This window comes from Chanodichthys erythropterus, chromosome 9 (assembly GCF_024489055.1).
Source record: "Chanodichthys erythropterus isolate Z2021 chromosome 9, ASM2448905v1, whole genome shotgun sequence".
NCBI classification, from domain to species: Eukaryota; Metazoa; Chordata; class Actinopteri; order Cypriniformes; family Xenocyprididae; genus Chanodichthys; species Chanodichthys erythropterus.
Window position 1 is genome coordinate 10,027,309 of NC_090229.1, and position 18,498 is coordinate 10,045,806.

The following is an 18,498-nucleotide window of genomic DNA, read 5'->3' on the forward strand; positions in this document are numbered from 1 at the left end:
CTACTGGCCTGTCGGGAGAAAAAGAGTTTCACATATCTGTGTGAACGGTGATCGTTTTGACAATGTCTGTCTTCTGCATGCGAAGAACGCAAAGGAAAAACTTTTCCATTTTTAGTACATTGTTGTCATGTAAACATACCCAAAATTGATCTGCAATGTTGAGAAATGCCATGCAGATAAACTAAGCAATGAGGAAACACAAAAACAAGGTAGCAAACTCATTTTATTTATTATTATATATGCAATATGAAAACTGTCAGGATGATATTCAAAATCTAGAAGAGTTAATTCCATAATAAATAAAAAAGAAATATATCCAAAATAACTAGAAATAGAATAATTATTGTTTAAAACATAAAGAGCTTTTATCCTTGTACTAAAAGAACCAAAATGCAACTGAGTTCATGAATATTTCTGGTCTTTTGTTTCTCTGCACTCCATATTCAGGTTATCCAAATCCTCCGTCTTATACTCCCTTACGTATCCAGTCCTCCTTAACAACCAGGCCTTCACGGTTCAAGAGGAGGTGTCCACCACGCACTTGATATAGATCGTGTCATCCTTGCAGTAGGCGTGCTTGGGCGACCTCAATTTCCCCAGAGGGAAGAACAGTGGGCAACCGCTGGCCACATTCATCTCTGAGACGGGGCGGTGGAAAGATGCAGAGGAGAGGTCGGGACGGAAAGCGTCGATGACATGCTCCCTCTGGTTCTGATCTATGAGAAAGAACGTTACCTGCCAGGTACGTGCAGGAGACGTTAGTGGAAGGTCATGGAAAATGCTGATGGCACATGATTGAGGAACCAAAGCAGAAGCCACGATTAAAAGGGGTCATATCACACATTTATTTTTTCATTCTTTGTCCTGAAGTGCACTTAGTGAAGTTTTTTGCACCATAAACAGTTTAATTTAGTTTTTCATGACCATTTTCACTCTCTCTTACCCTTTAAGAATTTTCAGGTCATTAAGAATTCTATCTGAATTTCTGCTTCAATGTGAAATTTTGAGTTTTTCTCACGTTTTGAACTGCCCCATCATTCAATAGCAGAATAATAAAGCAATCTACTCTATAATGTGCTGTCAAACTGATAAAATCAGACTAAAATTAATAAAATAACAATAATAATTTGTCCCCCCAAAAAATTTGTATTACCTATAAAAGGGAAATCAGAGTATAAATAAAGTGGCAGTGATGCATGTCTTCACATTAAGTGCACTAAACACGCACACATTAGACGTAATGCCCTTCAGTGCTCCCTTCAGAGTGCTCACTTCAAGTGTTCTGTCCCCTTGAGTAGAACATAATGAAGCTCATTTTACAATGACAATCACTGCAAGATAGAAGCAGCACAGTTCAATATGTGAAAAGCATTTTAATCAATTTGTTTGGCCTGGACAGTTATTTTAGTATTATTTATATTATAGTATTTATTATTATTTTGAATTAACTTTATTTTTATATTTTTGTACCAAAAAAAAGGGCCAGCTATTGTAAGTGATGCAGGGACTGGTTCAATCGCAATTCATTCTTGTAAACTCTAAGTGACAGAATTTATAAAAAAATACAAATAAAAAATTGACAACTGTGGTAACTTGTTATAACAAGGTCAGTTGTTACAGGGTTAGTTCACCCAAAATTGAAAATAATGTAATTTATTACTCACCCTCATGCCGTTCCACACCCGTAAGACCTTAAATTCAACTTTGGAACACAAATTAAGATATTTTTGTTGAAATCCGATGGCTCAGTGAGGCCTGTATAGCCAGCAATGACATTTCCTCTCTCAAGATCCATTAATGTACTAAAAACATTTTTAAATCAGTTCATGTGAGTACAGTGGTTCAATATTAATATTATAAAGCAAAAAGATTATTTTTGGTGCGCCAAAAAAACAAAATAACGACTTATATAGTGATGGCCGATTTCAAAACACTGCTTCAGGAAGCTTCGGAGTGTTGTGATTCTTCTGCGTTGAATCATGATTCGAATTGCGTGTCAAAGCGCTAAACTGCTGAAATCAAGTGACTTTGGCGCTCCGAAACACTGATTCGACACACTGATTCATAAGCTTCCTGAAGCAGTGTTTTGAAATCGGCCATCACTATATAAGTTGTTATTTTGTTATTTTTTTGGCACACCAAAAATGTTATCGTCGCTTTATAATATTAATATTGAACCACTGTACTCACATGAACTGATTTAAATATGTTTTTAGTACCTTTATGGATCTTGAGAGAGGAAATGCCATTGCTTCCTATGCAGGTCTCACGGAGCCATCGGATTTCAACAAAAATATCTTAATTTGCATTCCGAAGATTAACGAAGGTCTTACGGGTGAGTAATAATGACAAAATTTTCATTTTTAGGTGAACTAACCCTTTAACATAATCTAGCACTGAGTAAAATATTTATTTATAAATACTGCATTTATTAACATTTATTAATGTTAGTTAACAAAACTGTTCATGTTACTTCACAGTGCATTAACTAATTTTAACAGATATAACTTTTGATCTTAATGTGTAAATTAACATCAACTAAGAGTAATGCATGCTGTAGAAATAGTTCACTGTGTGTGACTTCCACTTTGAAGGTTCAAAAAGTTCATAAAGAAATTAAAACTAATCAATTTAAATTGATCGGTTTAGTCCCAATTTTCTGAAGAGACTCAGTCTCTTTATATGATGAACAGATTTAATTTAGGCTTTTATTCACATCCAAACATTCATCAATACGCACATCAGATCTGGTAAACAGAAGCTCAAGCATGTTCGAGAACCAATGAGGTTCATCCTTGTGTGTGACGCAGCATGTTTGCAAGAGGTTTGTTCTCGTGTGTCAAGCAGGTTCGGTTGAGCTTTGGTTTATGTTCACTGATCAAAGTTTATATGTGAATAAAAGCCTAAATTAAAACTTATCATATAAAGCAATCAAGTCTTTTCAGAAAATTTGGACTAAACCACTCAATTCATATGGATTAGTTTTACGATCTCTTTATAAACATTTGAAGCATCAAAGGGGGAACAGAAATCTCTCAGATTTCATCAAATAGATCTTTATTTGTGTTCCGAAGATGAACGAAAGTCTTACGGGTTTGGAACTATCCATTTAACCAATGTAGTTAACTAATGTTAACAAATGAAACCTTATTGTAAGGTGTGTCTTGGGCGACTGGTCAGGACATTTTAAATTCTTAAATTTGCAGTATAATTTCATAATACAATCAATGCTTTTTTATTTTGAAAGATAATTTGATTCCTCGTGATATGACTCCTTTAATGTATGAATTCAGCAAATAAGTGTCATTAACTTTACAGATGTGCATAAAACGAATGATTGATTCATTGATTGACAGTTTGATTATAGCGTTTTACCTTGTGTCTGAATGGCCATGAAAGAATGGGGTCATATTCTCCTTTCATTATAACAAAGAAAAGAGAGATGTGCGTTCCCTTTCCAACCCCATCTCCATTCAAATATAGCCTCATGCAGACTTTAAATCCATACCTGGCGGTGTAGAAAGCTGAAAAACAATGCATTGTCATTTTTATGTGAAGCGTGATGGGCTTTAGTTAAAACTCTTAAAAATAGCAGCAGATAACCAGAGAGCTTCTTTCATCTCAAAAATCAAACGCGTGGCTTCCTTTTGCTGACTTTTTATTGGCGGAACAGTTATTCTGATATCCTATTCTGTAATGACGGGAAAGAAAACAAGTCAATGAAATTACCTTCAGTTGTTCGCTTTCAGTCTTTCTCTAGAAACATTACAGTTGTGTTCACACAGACACATGCCCACTGGGCAAACAACCCCATTTCAGTCTTTATAACTGCTCCACATTTGCTTTTTGTTTTTTTGCTTTCCCTTTCTCTGGTACCAACTCAATTTTTAGCACTGGTCTTAAGAATGAGCATCGATTCTGCCTCAATGTACGATAACAACTAACATTCATTCAACGCAGCTCTCCTGATGAGTCCAGTCTGATGCATTGAAGTATTCAGTGCTGGCAAAACTGTTTTGCTTCAGCACAGAAGTGAGGGAGCCTGTGATTGTCAATAATATATTGATTAACTGAAACTGAAACTGCAAATGGAACATGCTTTGAAAAATAAGGCCATGGGGAAGATTTTTCTGAATCACAATGTAGATTTAGGCCTGTTCCTTACAATCTATCATATGATTTGGAATATGATGCACTGCTCATATGGACAACACATAGTCACCATCTACCTTCGATATAAAAGAGCAGCCTGACATGATCCAGTGCATCTAGTGTCGCCGTGATCCCTGAACAAATGACCAAAAACATACAGCGCTACCAGTGTAGTCTGATTCACAAACAAATGACTCTTGTGAGCCAGTTCTTTTAATGAATCAAAAAGACTCACTAACTAAGGAATTACCATTTGAATCAGTCTTATGTATCTATCGCTTAATGAACTCACTGAATCTATCAGACTGGTTACTGAATCAGCATCAAGTTATCATTATCTTTTAGTGCTGGGAAAGGATGGATGGATGGATGGATGGATGGATGGATGGATGGATGGATGGATGGATGGATGGATGGATGGATGGATGGATGGATGGATGGAAAAAAGACAGATAGATAGATAGATAGATAGACAGACAGACAGACGGATAGATAGACAGACAGGTAGATAGACAGACGGATAGATAGACAGACGGACAGATAAACAGATGGACGGACAGATAAACAGATGGACAGACAGATGATAGACAGACAGACAGACGGATGGACAAACAGGTAGATAGACAGAAAGACAGACAGATAGAGAAACAGACGGACAGATAGATAGATAGAAAGACAGATAGATAGATAGAAAGACAGATAGATAGATGGACAGATGGGCAGACAGACAGATGAATAGATAGATAGATAGATAGAGAGATAGATAGATAGATAGATAGATAGATAGATAGATAGATAGATAGATAGATAGATAGATAGATAGATAGATAGATAGATAGATAGATAGATAGATAGATAGATAGATAGATAGATAGATAGATAGATAGATAGATAGATGGACGGACAGACAGACAGACAGATGAAAAGATATTAAAGATATTAAAATTATAGTTTTATATATATATATATATATATATATATATATATATACAGACAGACAGACAGACAGACAGACAGACAGACAGACAGACAGACAGACAGACAGACAGACAGACAGACAGACAGACAGACAGACAGACAGACAGACAGACAGACAGACAGACAGGTAGGTAGGTAGATAATATATGGATATATATAGATAATATAAACATTTATTAAAAAACATCTATCTATCTCTATCTATCTATCTGTATATAACTTTTTTGTATATATTTGGTTATACATTACAAAAATGATGGATGGATGGATAGATATATCTTTGAATCAAAAATCTATTTGAATTGGTAAATCTGTTCATTTCTTCTTTTGTGTGTTCCACAGTAGAAAGTAAGTCGTACAGATCAGGCAATAATGGCAGGATGTTTATTTTTGGAAGAACTCTCTCTTTAAGAGCAGTGCAGGAGATATGTGCTTTGGTACCTGGCGAGTATTGACTGATCTTGTGGCCACTGGCAGCCTCTCTCAGTTTCTGGCTGACATCACACAACCGCCAAAGAAAGGTGCCATCATACGAGACGTCCTGCTGGGCGCTGATACACTGCTGCAATGAAGTGATGTGAATGTCTTTCCTGGCCAGCCTCTGCTGCTGCTCGGCTACCTAAAATTTGATGGAAAACCATTATCACAGATGAATCACACAAAGGTACAGATTGGCTCACTTCAAGAACATAAAATTAATGTATCATAATGGACCTTCAGACCTGGTTAAGGTCGGGAGCCTTGTGCGAGACACTTAGAAATATAGAAATAGAACAAGATAGTTACATCCTATTAGACACAATCTTTTTTTTCTCAACAGCCCTTGGAGAATTGTCACACAAATCTATTTTCTACCACTCATTCCGCTCTCATCCTTACTTCAACTTATCTCTTCATTTTCAGCACTTCAGGAGTGTCATCTCGTCTCCCGTGTGTTAAATAACCCCTCCAGGTCGAGCATCAGAACACAACCATAATCATTTGTTATCACCTCCCGGTGTTAAGAGGAGCACAGGGACAAATAAATTATCATTCGGATCCCCAAAAATGAATACCTTTGTTAGTTTTATGTGAGTTCTTATTTAAAACATGAATTATGCGACCCAGCGGCAACAAATAAAAAACACATCACAGGAAACAAATGTTTTCCAGAGATTCCTATATAGCATTTCAGCTGTTCTGTGGCACAAACACATTCATTAGCACCAACCATATTGCAGATTCACAGCATGAGATCAATGCCTAGTTAACTGCAGGACACATCAAAGTAATGAAATCTGTTGTTGCTATTTACACACAGTGGAAAGCAAGTGTTTTGATTTTGATAATCCTGGATGGAAATAACGTATTCAGAACTGAAATGAATTTGTGAAATTTGAAATGAGGTAGCAGGATGCAGAATTGTAATCTGATGTTTAATTTAGAATTAAAATAAAATGATATTCATATAACTGCTGTAAGTGTAGTTTTCAATGATACAGGTCATTTTCAGTATAAATTACCCATAAACGTGTGACATACGAGATATTTCAAGAAACATTACATGACATTAATGATGTTAAATTAATGTTTAAAGGCCACCAAAAGCAATTTGATTAATATTCATTATATTTATAATGATTTATTATTATTATTATTATTTGAAAACAATGTGATGGACATTTTGTCATGCTGTTATGACATTTTATGAATTATTTTGAGAATGCAAACTTAGTTTTCAGAAATACACTACAGATCAAAAGTTTTATTTTGAAAGAAATTAATACTTTTATTCAGCAAGGATGCATTAAATTGACCGAAAGTGACAGTAAAGACATTTATAATGTTATAAAAGATACAGATTTCAAATAAATGCTGTTCTTCTGAACATTCTATTCATCCAAGAAAAAAATATCATGGTTTCCACAAAAATATTGAGCAGCACAACTGTTTTCAACTGTGAAAATATTAAGAAATGTTACTTTAGAATCAAATAAGTATATTAGGATGATTTCTGAAGGATCATGTGACACTGAAGACTGGAAAATTCAGCTTTACCATCGCAGTAATAAAATCAAATTTAAGAAGAATAATAATTCACAATATTACTGTTTTTAACTGTATTTTTGATTAAATAAATGCAGCCTTGGTTAAAGATTAAAAAGTTTTACCAAATTTTGAATGGTAGTTTATGCCTAATAAGTACTACATAACAAGGAATAAACAAACAGACATACTTGTAATAAATTTTAAACATGTAATTAGCTGTCAAACTTGTGTTAGACTAATAAAGCTCATGTGAAATTCAGTATAAAATATCTCTTCCTGTCATTCCAATTCTATATCCTGTGGAGTGTGACCAAATCAATGAATTATGAAGTCATTTCTTACATTTTTTTTCTAACACTGATGATTTCCATAGTACATTTGTATGTATGCATGGAAAGAACATCTGCAGCACAAATCTGTATTTGAGACCATCACTGAAATATTTTAAAACAAGTAATTAGTAGAATGGCATTTCAAGAAGAAATCTGAAAATGTCCAATTTTTTTTTTCTGACCCTTCCTGACAAGGCGTGCAGCTGCACTGAAATTCCAATATTCAAAGTAGTGGACATGACTGTGAGAATCTTAGCAGATAATTTGCATGTGAGCGTCAGTGTGGCAGCACCACAGATATGTTATCTCATCGTCTGTATACGTCATCATCACATTGTACAATCTCTAAAAGTCCCCAGAAGTTGGGAAAAAAAGAAACTCATGATACAAACCTCATAATATTGGCATTTAAAAACTGACCAGTGTTTATTATTTATTATTTCTATTTAAAAAGGTACAATTTCTATACTATTAGTGTACTAAAAAATAACTCATTTTTTCCAACTTACCTTGGTTTCTAAGTGCTGAATGATCTGCTGACTGTTGTAATTGTCCCTCTCCAGTGCGACAACACTGAGCTGCGTCTTCTCCACCTCTCGATTCAAAGCTGAGATGATGTTCTCCATAACCTGCACTCTCTGCTGTAGGGCGTCCAGTTGCTGGCCTACGGCAAGTTCAACCTGATCATCGTGGAGGCTGAAGGCCTTATCACTCACTCCTGGATCTCCTCCGTCGGTCTCAATCTCACCCTCAATCGGAGAAGAGAGGGATGCACCACACAGTCCAGGCTGAAGAAAATCAGGGCTTTCGTGGTGGCCTCGCTCAGCTGGGGAACTCAAGGTACGCTGAAGGGCCCTGGTCACATCCAAGAGAAGCTGTAGATGGCCCACATGGCTGCAGGACTCATGTTCTTTTACTTTGTCTGCATTACCCTGCAATAATTACAGTGCAGCAAAATACTGTATCATTCCCATCATATACTACTTCCACCACTATATATACTCGTCCTCCACACACACTCACACACATAGACATATTACCATGCAATAAAACATTGCAGCAAAACATTGTATCATTTCCATAATATACTACTTCCACTACTATATATACTTCCTCAAATACTTCCTCAAATATACAGTACAGTCCAAAAGTTTAGGACCACTAAGATTTTTAATGTTTTTAAAAGAAGTTTCGTCTGCTCACCAAGGCTACATTTATTTAATTAAAAATACAGTAAAAAACAGTAATATTGTGAAATATTATTACAATCTAAAATAACTGTGTACTATTTAAATATATTTGACAAAGTAATTTATTCCTGTGATGCAAAGCTGAATTTTCAGCATCGTTACTCCAGTCTTCAGTGTCACATGATCCTTCAGAAATCATTCTAATATGCTGATTTCTGCTCAATAAACATTTATGATTTTTTTCAATGTTGAAAACAGTTGTGTACTTTTTTTTTTTTTTTTCAGGATTCCTTGATGAATAGAAAGTTCAAAAGAACAGCATTTATCTGTAATACAAAGATTCTGTAGCATTATACACTACCGTTCAAAAGTTTGGGGTCAGTAAGAATTTTTATTATTTTATTTTTTTGAAAAGAAATTAAAGAAATGAATACTTTTATTCAGCAAGGATGCATTAAATCAATCAAAAGTGGCAGTAAAGACATTTATAATGTTACAAAAGATTAGATTTCAGATAAACACTGTTCTTTTGAACTTTCTATTCATCAAAGAATCCTGAAAAAAAAAAATGTATTACAATTTCCAAACAAGAAAAACACTGATGAAATGTTACTTGATCACAAAATCAGCATATTAGTATAATTTCTAAAGGATCATGTGACACTGAAGACTGGAGTAATGATGCTGAAAATTCAGCTTTGCCATCACAGGAATAAATTACTTTGTGAAATATATTCAAATAGAAAACAGTTATTTTAAATTGTAATAATATTTCAGAATATTACTGTTTTTAGTAATATTCTTTGGAAATTCTTTGAAGAAGTGTTTGAGAAAGTATATACACTAATGGAAGTAGTATATTATTGAAATGATACAATAGTTATAGTATATAGCTCTGAAATAAAATATATAATCATAAAAACAATTTTTTTTTTAAACATAAATTTAACAAAATTCATACTGAAAAGATGTTTACCAAAAAATCTAATCTAAAACATGGGTTTTCAAACATTTTACTTCTATAAATTCCCAAATATAATAATCCTCTTAAATATACAGCATATCCTTTTTCTGCAAAATATTAGTATTCTCTCGCTAATATTAGAGGATCAATTTAAATGTATTTGAAAGTACTTTTCAAGATAATTATTGTTCCAAATAGCCATACAACCCAAATGAACAAGAAATATTTTTAAAATAAAACTATGTACAATTATTGTATTTGTTCATGTTAAAATATATTTTTTTGTAAAATCCTTACTTTTGTAAGAAGAAGGAGATTCACTCAAATTCTTTGTGGACATCATAGAAGCCCCATGGCCCCTTGGGGTCCCCAAAGCACATTTTAAAAAACCCTGATCTAATGTAGTGACATTCATATATTTTATAAATGTGGCTTATGTCCAAAAGTTTCTGCTCAATATAAAACTCAGTTCCTTAAAACTATAAAGAGCAACTTGATTAACATGTAAACACGTACTGTTATTAAAAGACCAACCTTAAACGGGCAACCAACATCTGAGAAAACGCATGGCTCTTTCTTTTTTGAGCTGGCCGAGTGATTATTCTACAAAGGAAACACAGAAAAATATTTTAGAATGATGCATGCAATCACAATGTTCATCCATCAAAACCAGCAGTTCTATACCTTTTGCCGTTTATCTGCCTTTGCCGTCTTCTTATCGCTTGAACTGGAACATACATGTTTCTGTGAAAAAATTATGAAAGTCACTTATACAAACTACAGTGATGAAAGTTTCGCACAAATAATTTTGTGCCACAAACTTTCCAAACATCTTATTCAGGCTTTTTATCTTAATTTGAAGCGAGAAACACATTGCATTTGAAGATATCTTGACTAATGTGTTGCGTTTGAAGCTTGATGTCTAAATTCACTGGATTTCTGCTTTTTTTCCGCGTCCTTTTTATTCCTCTAATCCATGTCCCGGAGTGCAGGTCCCGATGGGTGAAACGGGAAAAAAAAAGTAATATGGGACAGCAGTAAACACTGGAGACTTCGACTGTGGCTTAAAACCGAGCCATGGGGCTTCAAGCAAGGGCACGCTGACCCAAAACCACTCTAGCAACAACGAAAGAGGCAGAATCTCTTGCACTACAGGCATATTCGTACAATATCAGCCATGTATCATACATGCATTTTGAACATTATATGCACAAATATATACAGCACACGTCTGTATGTTTGAGCAATGCAAAAACAGGTTTTGCAACAGATTCTATATCAAATATTTGACTGAATAAAGCATTTTCTTGGTCTACATTTTTTCTTGTTTTCCAGTAAAATATCCAATCATTGTTAAAACAAGATTATACGAAGCCCCTAAAGGGACATGATGGTGAAAATGATGAAGAGATGGTATGCTCAGTATTGATTATATGTCAATACTTTTGCAAAACATTGTGTTTGCTTGCAAAACGTTTGCGTTCCCCTGAGAAACTTTGCGTTCGTTCGCAAATATTTAAAATGTTTGCGAGTGAAAGCAAAGTTTCTCGGGGGAATGGAAACATTTCGCAAGCGAACACAAAGTTTTTTGGGTCTTAATAGCTTACAATTATCTTAAGAATATAAATTCATTTATAACCAATTTTCACTATAAATAAACTAGATAGATTTTTTTAGAGTGTATACAGTCCTCAAGCTTACCTGGAGTTCTCTCGGTGTCAGGACACCGGCACAAGAGGGACATGTGGTCTTGTTGTTGGGACAGCCCCTCTCCAGATGCGTGGCCAGTGTTTTCCTCTGCACCATTATGCCACAGCCAATATTGCAAGGGATCAGGGCATACTCACACTGACTCTGATGGTCCTGTTGAATAAGAGCATATTAAAGGGATAATTCAACTAAAGCCGGGCACACATTTAACGACTAGTTAAAACATTCTAAGACTGTGCTCAACACACAGAGATTGTTTCCTGCGACTGAAGCAGATTTAAATACTTACACATGGAATTTGAACACCGACTGTAATCGCAGACTGAGCGCAACTGGCTCGGAGCGGACGCGTTTGAGCGCGATCAGTCATAAGTATCAATTTACATTAATAATCGGCCTTACAATCGGCTTAAAATGTGAAAGTCAAATCTAAACCTGTATGCTTTTTTCTGTGGAAAATTTTCATCCCAAAATGTTCATGCTGCTCTCTTGAATACAAGGACAGTTCATGATGAATATTTCAATTAAAAAAAAAAAAAAAAACACAAAAAGCACCATTCCAAAGAACATGCCAATTTTAGTGAATAGTTTTTGGTCTGTTCCTCAATCCTCACACAGAGTTATTGTTTGCCTTTAAAACTTAGAATATTGCGCACACGTTATTGTTAGTTTCAGTAATGGTGTTTTGCCAGTTTTACAGCTTGGTGGTTACAATGACCTGTCGCTACATGAAAAAAGCTTGAAGATTCTTCAAAACAACCATTTTCTACTTCAAACCTGCACAGCGTACAGATTTGAACAACATGAGGGTTATATATTTTGGTGTGTGCGTATATATATATATATATATATATATATATATATATATATATATATATATATATATATATATATATATATAACTACTAAAAATTGGATAATGCTACTTATTACCCTACACTTAATGACCCTCTACAACTTTGCTACTGTACATTTTGATCACAAGGTTTTGAGTGAAAAACAAACCCTAAAGCACAACCTACATGTTTCTATTCTAATAGGGAGCTTGTGAACAATGATATTCTCAAAAGGCTTTCAGACTCTCTTGAGTACAGAAAGAAGGTAAAAACACAAAAGGCTTCCATTAGGCTGCCATGAGGGTCAAAGTCATCGAAAATTCTACGGTCTCTACTCGACAAAACACTGACCTCTAAAAAAGGCTTTTCAAAACCTAAAGTATGAGCTTGTCATTGCTCTATCAGATGAGGATTGATTCACTACGCTGGACAACATCTGCACAACAGCTATATGATTAATATCTTAATGGCTGGTTCATGTTATGAAATGACCACAAAGGGACCATGTTAGGATTCCTGTAAAATAGCATCTTGTGGTTGTAACTGAGTATGACTGCCTGCCATAAAATGCAGCTATTTTTTAACGAGTTCCTATGATTTAACAACGTGATAACAGAAGTTACTAATGTGTTCGATAAAAGCCCCATAATGCACATTGATTTTGAGTCAGTCAAGTGTAAAAGACATTTGAGAGTATTACAGTGTTCCCGATAGCTTTGTAGGTATTACATGAATGTGTAACAGCCCGTGAACAGCCCTGATCTTTGGTCTTGCATATATTAGCTTGATGTTCTAACCTAATGTACAGTGGAAAGCGCTAGACTTGGGAAACTCAGCCTGAGAAACTCAAAAAAGCATTTCGTTTGCTATTAAGAAATACATAATTTAGAAGAATATCTCATAAATTGAGTGAGGCCTTGATCGCTGATCACCTGATTACACATTGTAAAGAGCATTACAGATCCATTATATGTTGTTATCCGTCGATATACAATAAGAGTACCTAAAATCTTATTATGAATCAGTATCATAGCAAGCTAAATGAATGGAATTTCTATGACAAAAACAGAAAAGTACCTCAAAGTTCTTCAGGGTGCTTCTCCAGGGGCAGCCTTGGTTAGCACAGTGAACTTTCAGATCCAAAATTTCTTTATTGATAGCCGCATCATTGAAGAACTGCAGTTGAAACAAGAGGGGAAATTATGATATCTTTCCAAACATGAGTCACGATTTTTCCACCGTCTAACACTATACTTTGACATATAGCCTTCATAATGTAAACACATTCGCTTTTACTTTTGTGTAAAGACAGGAATCACCTAAGACGACAGACAGACAGACAGACAGACAGACAGACAGACAGACAGACAGACAGATAGATAGATAGATAGATAGATAGATAGATAGATAGATAGATAGATAGATAGATAGATAGAACATCATTGCAAAGTGGAATAAAATCAAAAATTAAAAAAAGTTTTGATTACTTGATCAAGAGTCAGTACACTAGTGTCACTCTCAACACTGTGATCCTCTTTACATTTTGTGCACACAAGGTCCTTGTTGTTTCTGTATGAAATTGAAGCATTTATTAATAACATTGACATTTAGCACATACACTCACTCATAGCATTTTACAGCTGCTTTTCACACTAATAAACTACCAAATAATAATAACATACAAAATACTAGGTTCTTTATGTTACACACACACACACACACACACACACACACACATATACATATATAAACTTTCCATACCCCTTTGGTTAGTTTCTTCACCGCACAGTGATTATAAGCCATAATTCTTACCATAACATACACAATTATTACCAAAAGCGAAAATAAAATCAGTGGCCATGCAAGCCATGTCTTGTGGGTTGTCATGAAACTTCTGTTCTGCTTGAACGGTTCTTACCTTACCAGCCAGTTGACGCACGCGAGGCAGTAGCGGTGACCGCACACCGTTTGACGCGCTTTATTCAAGACATTGTTACAGTTGCTGCACAAGTACTTCTCTTTGGGGACCTCATCGCAGATGCTCTGAGGGAAACCCGACGGGTACTCGTTCTCACCCGGTGTGGACGAAACCCCGTTTAACGACGGGTCTGAAGCAGCTGATCCTGAAGCCATTGAAGTTTTAGATGAACCGTCTGTACCAACAGCACGTTATGATGACATATTGATATGCTTTTGACTTTTTCGTGGTATACCCACGGTAGAAAAACACCACGGGGTTCCCCCTATTCAAACACCCGGAAATATTATTGCTCTGAGTGTTTTTCCGCCCTTTTATCAGACACGCTGTTATGGATCTTGCTGATAATAAATTGAAAAGGCTAAAAGAAAACAAGAAGAGAAAGAACAAATGAGTGAACTTATTGTTAAATGATGAGTGAAAGTGATACAAACACTGCCTGTGTCTTGAAACCTTGTGAGTGAGCATACTAAAACAAAAGGCAGAAGTGCTTTCTAGGTAGGCAGCTCCCTTGCTCGATCCCGCCTACAGAGAGTTCATGAACGTGCGTTCTGTTTAAAAACATAAACGGTGATCTCCATGGTTTTTCAATTGAAGGTTTTTTTTTTTTTTTTTTTTTTTTTTTGTCTTGGCAGCGAAAACAGTCTGACACAAGCCTACAGGCTACATTAAAAAATTAAAACTACCACAAAAACACTTAATATACGAAAAAAGTAGTAACAAATACGTAGGCCCTACATGAATTGAAGTGAATCAGTTGAGCCGATTCACAAAACCAAACCAGAGCTATGCGTTCACAGAACTTGTCTGGTTAGTGATGAGTCGAAAACTGATTCGCGAAAATGAATCAGACTTCCCATCACTGTGTCACTGAATAACGCGCCAACAACACCCAAAAGTGCTGGCCAGTGGCCAGGTATAGCCTACTACAGGCAGCCCACTAGGTGTTGAGACGCAGCCTCTCTCTTTCTCAGAACTTGGCCACAGTTCACCGTCATATCCGCCAAAGGAAAGTCCCCGCTTGAAAAACTACCTGCGGTTCCAATGTGGTGGACACGTTTCACGGCTGTTTTTATTTTTCATTTTCACCCGTGTCTGTCAATCATGAAACTCGCGTGTCGGACGTATAGGCTACAGTACTCAGGTGATAAATTGTTGATTCACACAGAGAAAGAGAGAGAGAGAGAGAGAGAGAAAATATGTATTATGCAATAATTCATATTGTTCTGTTTTGTTTATTATGCTTTGCAAAACGTCCTTAGCCTCATATATATATATATATATATATATATATATATATATATATATATATATATATATATATATATATATATTATAATATTAAAGGATTAAATAATAATAATAATAATAATATTAATTATGTAATAATATATATGATTATTGTTGTTGTAATAGTGATTAAGTGTGGTGTAGCCTATTTTCATAATTTCTATAGGCTATGTTCCATTAAATAAAGTCTTTGTGCACATCAGTGACCTTTTTATCATCTGCTGTTCATTTCAGTTTATGAAATGAAGATGAAGTAATCCTTAATGAGATTCTGACAAGAAAGTGGTGATGAATAACACTGAAATCATGCAGTGAGTGTCATTTATGCTCTGTAGAACTTGTCATGTTTGAATCTCTGACCTTCAGACTTGGAATATTTGACTATACAAATGGCCTAAAGATCATATGTTAATCATATGAACACCATTTCATTTTAAGAGAGAGTGGAAAACCCCTCAGAAGACCCTCGTATTTGCAGTCTACTTAGACAGGAATCTCCCGCTTTAATAACAAGCTGTTACAGTATATGACATACAAAAAAAAAAGTCACTAAATACTGCATAGTCAGGTTGACTGACACTAGTCACAGCGCTTACAGTTACGTTACTTTATACATATAGTCTTAACTGACAGCAGATTATTAGACGATAAGAGAGCGAGGGAAAGAGAGCAAGAGAGATAATTTCTGCTAAAGAGGCTGGTCGGGGGGTTTCAATATCTGGTTGAGGGGATTAATGACTTGGGTAAAACTATTCACCTCTACAAGGGACATTCTTCACCTCAAATCAATTATTCTGTAATAGGAGAGCAGGGCTATGCTGGCCTGTTTTTCATTAAACAGCAATCACATGAGGGACCAGTGCATCAAAATGACTGCAGCAGGTGGCTGGTGAGGGGCCTGAGAGCTTTCTTTGAAAAAGAAGATGTTTGTACCCTCATGAATCATTGTGAGAAGATGCAATTCAATAATACAGAAACCTCATGATGCAAAAGCTTAAAATGCGATAGGTCTTATCGATCGGCCTGGTCGGGAGGCCCCAAACGACGACGTCTAGTGTGCTGGAAACAGAGGGGTGAAGTATAGGGCAGCATCTTCTGTAAATCTGTCTGGGTAAAAGACAAGTATGGGCGTTAAGGATATTGCAGGAAGTAGATAAGGAGCCAGATGTGTTTATGACTTGCTGAGTGTTGAATATCTGAAGCATTCCATCAGCACGCCTCTCGCTTCTGATACATCCCTCACTTGGTTTTGATCCTGAGTTCTGCTGAGTAGATGCACATCATTCTAACACTTCCTGCAACACAGATGCTGCAACAGTTCTTGGAATCCAGACCTGCAGAGTCATTCGCTCACAGACTTTCACCACAAATATAAAAGATAATGCATGAGGGAATCTCACAAACAGACAAGAATATGTCTAGCACATCTATACATTACATATTCTTGTCTCTGTTTTGTGAGATTCTCTCATGCATTATCTCTTATATTTGTGGCGAACGTTTGTGAGAGAATGGACTCTGCAGGTCTGGATTCAGTTGCAGGAAGTGTGTATATACAGTACTGTGCAAAAGTCTTTGGCACATCAGTATTTTCACCCCTCAAAAAGGGTTTTAAGTCAGTTATTTATCTCTTTTGCTGTTGTGTGTTAGTAGGAAATATCAGTTCACATTTCTAAACATTCATTTTGCCATTAATTGTAATAATCCAGTGAGATTTTTGTATGCACAAGGAGTCTGACAACAGCCGGTGCTCCACATGGAGATCTGATTTCACCACCATCGAATCCGTCTGTGATTACAGAAGAAACTGAGACAAACTAAATCCAGAAGAACTGTGGCCATGTCGCCAAGACGCTTGAAGAAACCGACCTGCAAAACTACCTGAAAAATGACACGCAAGTGAACCTGGACAAAAGCTGTTTTTAACGCCAAGGGTGGTCACACCAAATATTGATTTGATTTGGTTAATAGAAGTTAATTGATAAATAAAATTTGTTTATGACAGTATTTTTGAAAGCATCCTTACTTTACAGCATTTTTTACACAAGTGCCTAAAACTTCTCGCAGTACTGTATCTTTGCAGGTCAGTTTCTTTAAAGGAACACTCTTTTTTTGAAAATACGCTCATTTTCCAACTCCCCTAAAATTAAACAGTTGAGTTTTACCATTTTTGAATCCATTTAGCCGATCTCCGGGTCTGGCGGTACCACTTTTAGCATAGCTTAGCATAGTTCATTGAATCTGATTAGACCGTTAGCATCTCGCTCAAAAATGACCAAAGAGTTTCAATATTTTTCCTATTTAAAAGTTGACTCTTCTGTAGTTAAATCGTGTACTAAGACCGACAGAAAATGAAAAGTTGCGATTTTCTAGGCCGATATGGCTAGGAACTATACTCTCATTCCGGCGTAATAATCAAGGAACTTTGCTGCCGTATCATGAGTGCAGCAGGTGCAATGATATTACGCAGTGACCAGTGAGGCTGTGACCCCCTGCTTGCAACCATGGAGACATTTGTGAGAGGTGCTGCGTAATATCATTGCACCTGCTGCACTCATGATACGGCAGCAAAGTTCCTTGATTATTACGCCGGAATGAGAGTATAGTTCCTAGCCATATCGGCCTAGAAAATCGCAACTTTTCATTTTCCGTCGGTCTTAGTACACAATGTAACTACAGAAGAGCCTGGGCATGCGCAGAAGGAATCGTCAGTTGAGCTGGAGGCGGAGTCGCGATATCAAACTTCCGCCCAGACGACTGCGTCATCATTCATGTATTTTAAATAGACTATAAAAATTATACACAATTTAAAAGTCTACCTATAAAATAATAGGCTATTCTGTTTCTAGAGCAATAATATTTTTGAAACAGCAAATTCAGTAGATAAAATCAATATAATATGCCACTAGAAACAACTCTAAATCGTCAGAAACGGTCCTGCCATTTTAAATCAAGTTCAACTAATGTTACAGGAGATCGATTGCTGTAATTAGAGTAAGCTATCATTAGTTTTGTCCTGCTAATTATTATTTTATACCCA

The 18,498-nt window shown here is 35.8% G+C and overlaps 1 protein-coding gene across 3 annotated transcripts; it reads right to left on the reverse strand.

Annotated features, from left to right (window-relative positions):
• Positions 1-218: 218 nt before the first annotated feature.
• On the reverse strand, positions 219-15,064 carry traf1 (TNF receptor-associated factor 1). Of its 3 annotated transcripts, XM_067393539.1 has the most exons (11): positions 14,907-15,064; positions 14,109-14,529; positions 13,678-13,759; positions 13,268-13,366; positions 11,346-11,507; positions 10,329-10,388; positions 10,179-10,247; positions 8,000-8,422; positions 5,572-5,749; positions 3,376-3,524; positions 219-735 (listed from the first exon to the last, which is right to left on the reverse strand). In XM_067393539.1, the coding sequence occupies exons 2-11, from the start codon at positions 14,321-14,323 to the stop codon at positions 517-519; spliced, it is 1,656 nt and encodes a 551-aa protein (XP_067249640.1). In that variant the 5' UTR covers positions 14,324-14,529; positions 14,907-15,064; the 3' UTR covers positions 219-516. The 3 variants fall into 3 exon arrangements, with proteins under 3 accessions (XP_067249640.1, XP_067249639.1, XP_067249641.1); XM_067393538.1 differs by lacking the exon at positions 14,907-15,064 and having other exon boundaries at positions 14,109-14,817; XM_067393540.1 differs by lacking the exons at positions 13,678-13,759; positions 14,109-14,529; positions 14,907-15,064 and adding an exon at positions 13,952-14,098.
• Positions 15,065-18,498: the final 3,434 nt, after the last annotated feature.

Excerpts from the sequence above, each read along its gene's own strand:
- traf1 (XM_067393539.1), bottom strand. The coding sequence starts at position 14,323 with ATGGCTTCAGGATCAGCTGCTTCAGACCCGTCGTTAAACGGGGTTTCG. Across the intron at positions 13,367-13,677 it reads GTGTACTGACTCTTGATCAA|TTCTTCAATGATGCGGCTAT; the intron begins GTAATCAAAACT and ends TTTCAACTGCAG. Across the intron at positions 3,525-5,571 it reads GATCAGTCAATACTCGCCAG|CTTTCTACACCGCCAGGTAT; the intron begins GTACCAAAGCAC and ends ATTGTTTTTCAG.